Below are 9,004 nucleotides of genomic sequence, written 5' to 3' on the forward strand. Positions count from 1 at the left end.
AGGTAGGTACAGTAGGTAGGTAGGTAGGTAGGTAGGTAGGTAGGTAGGTAGGTAGGTAGGGGTATTAGGTAGTGTATACAGTATATTTACCACAGCTCTGTCCCAGACCACAGCCATCCTCTCCTCTAGTCAGTATGTATATACAGTAAGGTACAGTAGGTAGATAGGTAAGTAGGTAGGTAGGTAGGTAGGTAGGTAGATAGATATGTAAGTATGTAGATAGGGGTATACGTATATATTTACCACAGCTCTGTCCCAGACCACAGACATCCTCTCCTCCACTCCAGAAACTCCTTCAGGAATCAAAGTGAAGTCATCTTTACCAACCGCCTTCTGACTGGTGGAGAATCCACAATGAGCAGAGGACACCACCTGCAGGTCACCACTGGAATTACACCATACATACTGTTAGACACCACCTGTAGGTCACCACTGGAATTACACCATACATACTGTTAGTTAGACACCATCTGTAGGTCACCACTGGAATTACACCATACATACTGTTAGTTAGACACCACTTGTAGGTTACCACTGGAATTACACCATACATACTGTTAGACACCACCTGTAGGTTACCACTGGAATTACACCATACATACTGTTAGTTAGACACCACCTGTAGGTTACCACTGGAATTACACCATACATACTGTTAGACACCACCTGTAGGTTACCACTGGAATTACACCATACATACTGTTAGTTAGACACCACCTGTAGGTTATTACTGGAATTACACCATACATACTGTTAGTTAGACACCACCTGTAGGTCACCACTGGAATTACACCATACATACTGTTAGTTAGACACCACCTGTAGGTCATTACTGGAATGATTTAGAGTATTTAGAGTATTTTTACCATGCCAGTAGAGTAATTAGAGTATTTTTACCATGCCAGTAGAGTAATTAGAGTATTTTTACCATGCCAGCAGAGATACCAGGTATTGAGGAGTACTGTATAGAGTAATTAGAGTATTTTTACCATGCCAGTAGAGTAATTAGAGTATTTTTACCATGCCAGTAAAGATACCAGGTATTGAGGAGTACTGTATAGAGTAATTAGAGTATTTTTACCATGCCAGTAAAGATACCAGGTATTGAGGAGTACTGGGGTCTGGGTTGAGGGGCGGGCTCATGACGAGGGCGGCGGCCTTGGCCCAGTCTTTGGACCAATAGTTGGAGCCGTCTGTGGCCAGGCCCGCTGTGATTGGCTCTCCATACACAACCATGCCTGGGAAAGATGCAACACATGTTTTGTTAATAAAGTATTCTCACAATAGTTTTGTTGTTTTGTTATTGGATGTTTTGTAAATAAAGTTTCCTCACCCTTCTTGCGGGCCTTAGCGATGACATCAGCAGCTGACCTGCTCATCACCTTGGAGACAGAGAGAACAGTTAATAACAACAAGTCCTTACCAGAGCTATAAGTATATTTATATTATTATTAGGGCTGTCAAATGATTAAAATTTTTAATCAGATTAATCACAGCTCAAAAATTAATTAATCATGATTAATCACGAATCGAACTATGTCCAAAATATGCCATTTCTTTATGTATATTGTTGCGGTAATGGCAAGCTAAAGATAGATTTATCATACAATATGTAGGCCTATATATATGTTTATTATCATTATTGTTATTATTATTACCCTTTATGCATTTTTTTACCTTACCATTTATTGTGTAGCAATAGCAAATATTTATACAATAGGCCCATGGCTACGTCTAAAACACTGGCTTACACATGACTTTTCAGGCTGTGACCCCCCAAAATAATCATATTTGAACTGGGGACCCCCCTCCCCCCACACCACACACCCTGACGAGCACTTGGAATTGTAGGAGTTGGCATTACATTCGTTTTGACTGTTTGCTTGTGAAAATAGCAGATCTAGATCCACAAGCATGTAGATCTGCTATTTTCAGAATATCTGCCTCTAATATTTGATAATTTGACTAATGTTTGACCAGAGGTATGGTATAGGCCTAGTAAAAAGCCCTTAATTTGTCAGTTTAGAAATGTGCAGATGCCACACCTATACTGTATGTTGGTCTGTTTATTGTTGAGTGAGAAAACAATGTTAACATTAAGCTTAACATCTGGGGACCCCCCGAAATAAAATTGGGGATCCCCCTAGGATTCCCAACCCATAGGTTGAGAACCACTGCAATACAACACAGAATTATTTGACATCTAGGTTACAGATAAAACAGCTGACACACGTGCACAAGACAGAGAAAACAAGCGTTTGTAACAGCTGCCATTAATGTTGTGCTGTTGATTGCCTGGGTCAAATGCGCATTTTCAACGACAACGAGGCGATCGATCGTTAAGCTAATGTCATGCCTGGCAGTGCCGTGCGTCTTTCATCTGATCCAAGTAAGTTTGGAGCACCCAGGCCAGCAGCCCAGCACCCTAACAACATCGCGGATTTTAGGAACAGAGGTAGAAGTAGGCTAGAATATATATTTTTCAGATGTATTGTATGATGATGATCAGGTATTATTCCAGTGAACGATCTAAATCCTGTTTCACTTTGAAACCGCAGCTCTGAGCTCTCCTCCGTCTCTCGCTGCTGCAGTCAGAGTGACATGCTTGTGTGTAGAAAGGGAAGGGGGGGGGTGGAGGAGGAGCAGTGGCAGCGCTATAGGCTACAGTAAGACAGTGTTCCACCGCAGACAGTGTTCCACTGCAGGTCGTTCTGCTCTTGGATTAATTGCGCTAAAAATTTTAACGCAATTAATAAAAATTATTAATTACCGCAGTTAACGCGATAATTTTCACACCTTTAATTATTATTATAACTAGCCCTTACCCGTTCATAGATATGAGCTCTGAAATGATGTGCAGTGTGTGGGTTATGGGGTGCACTGTGCACACAGTGAAATGATGTGCAGTGTGTGGGTTATGGGGTGCACTGTGCACACAGTGAAATGATGTGCAGTGTGTGGGTTATGGGGTGCACTGTGCACACAGTGAAATGATGTGCAGTGTGTGGGTTATGGGGTGCACTGTGCACACAGTGAAATGATGTGCAGTGTGTGGGTTATGGGGGGTGCACTGTGCACAGACAGTGAAATGATGTGCAGTGTGTGGGTTATGGGATGTGCACTGTGCACACAGTATATGAGGGATGGAAAGTAACTTTAACTGGTGCTTGCATGATAATATGTAGGAGCATCAATGTAAGAAATACCCGTTTCGTTTAATGGCTACAGAGATACTGTGTACCGATGTGCATGATTTTTGGACAACATCTGTAACAGGGCCAGACACCACCTTATTGTAAAAAACCAAAGTTGTCCTTTAATAACAACAATAATAATAATAAATACCTTGGTGACGTAGAGAGGACAGTTGGCTTGTTTAGCGATGGTGATGGCCCGGTAGACTGCCTCTGCCTCCACCTGTAAACATCATGTAAACATACTGTAACCTCCTCTATTATAATGTAAACACATCATGTAAACATACTGTAACCTCCTCTATTATAATGTAAACACATCATGTAAACATACTGTAACCTCCTCTAGAATGTAAACACATCATGTAAACATACTGTAACCTCCTCTAGAATGTAAACATACATTATAATGTAAACACATCATACTGTAACCTCCTCTAGAATGTAAACATACATTATAATGTAAACACATCATACTGTAACCTCCTCTAGAATGTAAACATACATTATAATGTAAACATACATTATAATGTAAACAAACACTCCACTGCCTCTGCCTCCACCTGTAAACACAATGTAAAATACATACACCATACTGTACTCCTGTGTGTGTGTGTGTGTGTGTGTGTGTGTGTGTGTGTGTGTGTGTGTGTGTGTGTGTGTGTGTGTGTGTGTGTGTGTGTGTGTGTGTGTGTGTGTGTGCACCTCTTCAGGGTGAGACAGGACATGTCCTTCAGGTCCAGTGATTCCCAGGTCCAACAACCTCTTCTGTTCCTGAAGACAGACAGACAGACAGACAGACAGACAGACAGACAGACAGACAGGCAGACAGACACACAGACAGTTAGGGGAGGGAGAAGAGTCTGGGACGCGCGGAGCGTCGTCCAGGGTGTTTTAGGGAAGGGAGAAGTCTTACAAAGCGTGCGTGTTACCTCATCGATGATGTCACCGTTCTCAGCATGGACCATAGCGACTCCTCCCAGATCTCTGAGGACGCTGAACGCTTCATATAACTATTAGTAAATATAAACAATACAACTATTAATAAATATAAACAATACAACTACTAATAAATATAAACAATACAACTATTAACCCATTTAGGCCTAACCTATAGAATAGGGCTAAATCAGAAATTAGCCTACAAAACAAATATGTTGCTACATACTGTACATGTACTGTAAGCCCCTCCCAAACAGCAAAATGTGTTCCCGGCCTGAATGGGTTAATAAATATATATAAACATGTTAATTTAAATATTAATTAATATAAACAATATGTATTGATAATAATAACGATAATAATAATGGTAATAAATATAATAGTTACCTGTGAGTCAGAGCTCTGGTATTTATCTTTGTAGGACATGAAGAGAAGAAAGGAGTTCACACCTGGAGAGGAGAGGAAGAAATCATAAATATATGAACCCAGTGAGATTGAGACCAGGAGCGCTCGTTTTCTAGTGCAGCTGGTCCCTTTGAGTGGCAGTCGCCACTCAAAGGGACCACCAGGGGTTGACACTAAGGCCTCAGAGGTCAGAGGTCATGTTCTACTTGCCCCCCCCCCCCCCCCCCACTTAAATGCATTTATGTAGCGCAATATTGTGGATGTGTGGCTGGCTACCAACAGGGAGGGAAACATCGGAAAAGCACTGTTGATAGCACGGAAAATAGACGCTTCACACGGAAAATAAAATAGACACTTCGCGGACATTTTTAGCGCTTCTTCAGCAGCCTTTGCTATAGATTTCAGCACCTTTGCGGGAATAGTCTGGTGCCCTGTGCTTCAGCACGTAAAGAATAGTCTGGTGCCCTGTGCTTCAGCACGTAAAGAATAGTCTGGTGCCCTGTGCTTCAGCACGTAAAGCCTGTGCATTAATCTGGCCATTCTTTAGCATGATGTGAGTTTGTACGCCTTGTAGATCAGCTGTTTTCCACTAAGCTCACGCAGCCACCACTAGCTGCAGTGTGTGTGTGTGTGTGTGTGTGTGTGTGTGTGTGTGTGTGTGTGTGTGTGTGTGTGTGTGTGTGTGTGTGTGTGTGGAGGGACGAGGGAGGGGGGGACAGGGGGAGAGAGAGAGAGCAAGAGAGATAGACGGAACACTATAGCCCCGTTCAAGTAGGCCCGGGGTGCCCAAAAGGTAGATGGTGATCTACCAGTAGATTACTATGGCTGTGGTATTACTGTGGTATTACTATGGCTGTGGTATTACTGTGGTATTACTGTGGTATTACTATGGCTGTGGTATTACTGTGGTATTACTGTGGTATTACTGTGGTATTACTATGGCTGTGGTATTACTGTGGTATTACTGTGGTATTACTATGGCTGTGGTATTACTGTGGTATTACTATGGCTGTGGTATTACTGTGGTATTACTGTGGTATTACTGTGGTATTACTATGGCTGTGGTATTACTGTGGTATTACTGTGGTATTACTATGGCTGTGGTATTACTGTGGTATTACTATGGCTGTGGTATTACTGTGGTATTACTGTGGTATTACTATGGCTGTGGTATTACTGTGGTATTACTGTGGTATTACTGTGGTATTACTATGGCTGTGGTATTACTATACCAGTAGATTACTATGGCTGTGGTATTACTATGGCTGTGGTATTACTATACCAGTAGATTACTATGGCTGTGGTATTACTATACCAGTAGATTACTATGGCTGTGGTATTACTATACCAGTAGATTACTATGGCTGTGGTATTACTATACCAGTAGATTACTATGGCTGTGGTATTACTATACCAGTAGATTACTATGACTGTGGTATTACTGTGGTATTACTATACCAGTAGATTACTATGGCTGTGGTATTACTGTGGTATTACTATACCAGTAGATTACTATGGCTGTGGTATTACTGTGGTATTACTATACCAGTAGATTACTATGGCTGTGGTATTACTGTGGTATTACTATACCAGTAGATTACTATGGCTGTGGTATTACTATACCAGTAGATTACTATGGCTGTGGTATTACTATACCAGTAGATTACTATGGCTGTGGTATTACTATACCAGTAGATTACTATGGCTGTGGTATTACTATACCAGTAGATTACTATGGCTGTGCAGGTAGACCACAGGACATGACCCTAAAAATATGCCACTTTAATTAAGGTGACTTGATTGATTGTATTAAAGAAGAGCCAACGCCTACCACTAATATAAAGCATGGAATGAAGACTTTTCCCCCCACTATTTCCCATTCCAAGTGCGTTTGTCTTATATGTACCGCCAGTCCCGCTATTCGAAAGCTCCCTCAGGTAAGGTTTTTTTGGTGGGGTAGATCATGTTGAGCTGGTCATTTTAAAAGTGTGGGCACCCCTGAAGTAGGCTAAAGACACAGATGTAATATCCTCACAACCTAATCAGAATGTGGCACTAACCACAGCAATAGTGTCTCTATTGTAACTCCACGTTCATCGGTTGTTCAAAAGAAACATAATACAAAAATCAATAAACTCACAGAGTGAGAGTTGATGAGAGTATTTAGAACTTGAAAGATATATTTTTAAGGTAGATTTACAGTAGAATGAATGGAACATATGTGATTAAGTTGTGATTAATCATGATTAACTGTGGACAATCATGATCAATCAGATTAAATATTTTAATTGATTGACAGCCTTAGTGTTTAAAAGGTACGTTTTAAAGCTACTTTATAAAGATGTATCCACACTGGCCCACTTTGTGTGTGTGTGTGTGTGTGTGTGTGTGTGTGTGTGTGTGTGTGTGTGTGTGTGTGTGTATGTGTGTGTGTGTGTGTGTGTGTGTGTGTGAGAACATGATGAGACGTGACATGTTCGGGTCAAAGTCGGGTTTCATGTCTGACAGACCCTGACACACACTGATACACACACGCACACACACACACGCACACGCGCACACACACACACACACACACACACACACACACACACACACACACACACACACACACACACACACACACACACACACACACACACACACACACACACATACCTCTGTCCTTAACGAGTGTCTCCAGCTCGTCTCTCAGAGCGTCGCTCCAGCGGCTGATATTCATGTGCACAGAGAAGTCACAGCACGCCCTGCTGTCAGCCGTATCCCTCCACTGGTCGAACGCAGTCAGTAAACTAGAGCCTGGTTCTGGCACCACATGATCAACTGTAGAATATATCATTATAATGATTAGAATATAGAATCACATGATCAACTGTAGAATATATCCTTATAATGATTAGAATATACTGGACATATGATTATAATGATTAGAATATAGAAGTACATGATCAACTGTAGAATATATCATTAAAATGATTATAATATAGAACCACATGATCAACTGTAGAATATATCATTATAATGATTATAATATAGAACCACATGATCAACTGTAGAATATATCATTATAATGATTAGAATATAGAACCACATGATCAACTGTAGAATATATGATAAGAATGATTAGAATATAGAACCACATTATCAACTGTAGAATAGACGATAAGAATGATTAGAATATTATAACACTCAGTAAACTAGAGCCTGGTTCTGGAACCACATGATCAACTGTAGAATAGATGATAAGAATGATTAGAATATAGAACCACATTATCAACTGTAGAATATATGATTATAATATTATAACACTCAGTAAACTAGATCCTGGTTCTGGAACTACATGATCAACTGTAGAATATATGATTATAATGATTAGAATATTATAACACTCAGTAAACTAGAGCCTGGTTCTGGAACCACATGATCAACTGTAGAATAGATGATAAGAATGATTAGAATATAGAACCACATTATCAACTGTAGAATAGATGATAAGAATGATTATAATATAGAACTACATTATCAACTGTAGAATAGTCTTAATAATAATAATAATAATAATATCTTACTAATGGTAGTGGTTCCTCGGCTCTATAGGATGTAAACCAGAACATAAATATGTAGTAGTAGTAGTAGTAATAATATGATCTTACTAATGGTAGTGGTTCCTCTGCTCTATAGGATGTAAACCAGAACATAAATATGTAGTAGTAGTAGTAGTAATATTATGATCTTACTAATGGTAGTGGTTCTATAGGATGTAAACCAGAACATAAATATGTAGTAGTAGTAGTAGTAATATTATGATCTTACTAATGGTAGTGGTTCTATAGGATGTAAACCAGAACATACATATGTAGTAGTAGTAGTAGTAATAATATGATCTTACTAATGGTAGTGGTTCCTCTATAGGATGTAAACCAGAACATAAATATGTAGTAGTAGTAGTAGTAGTAGTAGTAGTAGTAGTAGTAGTAGTAGTAGTAGTAATAATATGATCTTACTAATGGTAGTGGTTCCTCCAGCCAGGGCTGCTCTGGAGGCCTGGTAGACGTCATCAATGGGAGTCATTCCATGCTGAGGAGCTAGCATGCTAACGTTAGCATCCACGCCTCCAGGAAGCAGCAGGTTTCCATAAGCCTCCACCGTCTGAACACCGTCTGGAACCAACAGCTGTTCCCCTACCTGCCTGATTAACATATCATTAACATATAATTAACACAATTAATATCGTTAACATCTAATTAATATCATTAACACATAATTAATATCATTAACATAAGCCTCCACCGTCTGAACACCGTCTGGAACCAGCAGCTGTTCTCCTACCTGCCTGATTAACATCATTAACATATCATTAACACAATTAAAACCATTAACATATCATTAACATATCATTAACATAAGCCTCCACCGTCTGAACACCTTCTGGAACCAACAGCTGTTCTCCTACCTGCCTGATT

The 9,004-nt window shown here is 40.0% G+C and overlaps 1 protein-coding gene across 1 annotated transcript in view; it reads right to left on the minus strand.

Moving 5' to 3' along the window:
* The window catches only part of LOC308303857 (dihydropyrimidinase-related protein 2-like), a gene marked incomplete at both ends in the record, with an annotated part of 32,536 nt that overhangs the window by 18,652 nt on the left and 4,880 nt on the right, over window positions 1-9,004 (minus strand). The window contains 9 exons of the mRNA XM_080748356.1: window positions 244-385; window positions 1,082-1,238; window positions 1,334-1,382; window positions 3,346-3,417; window positions 3,900-3,968; window positions 4,127-4,207; window positions 4,524-4,585; window positions 7,200-7,364; window positions 8,546-8,730. Coding sequence (XP_080604482.1) covers window positions 244-385; window positions 1,082-1,238; window positions 1,334-1,382; window positions 3,346-3,417; window positions 3,900-3,968; window positions 4,127-4,207; window positions 4,524-4,585; window positions 7,200-7,364; window positions 8,546-8,730 — 982 coding nt within the window. The remainder of the gene's footprint in view (window positions 1-243; window positions 386-1,081; window positions 1,239-1,333; window positions 1,383-3,345; window positions 3,418-3,899; window positions 3,969-4,126; window positions 4,208-4,523; window positions 4,586-7,199; window positions 7,365-8,545; window positions 8,731-9,004) is intronic.

The sequence above is a fragment of the Nannobrachium achirus genome, assembly GCF_963921795.1.
Source record: "Nannobrachium achirus genome assembly, chromosome: 18".
Lineage (NCBI taxonomy): Eukaryota > Metazoa > Chordata > Actinopteri > Myctophiformes > Myctophidae > Nannobrachium > Nannobrachium achirus.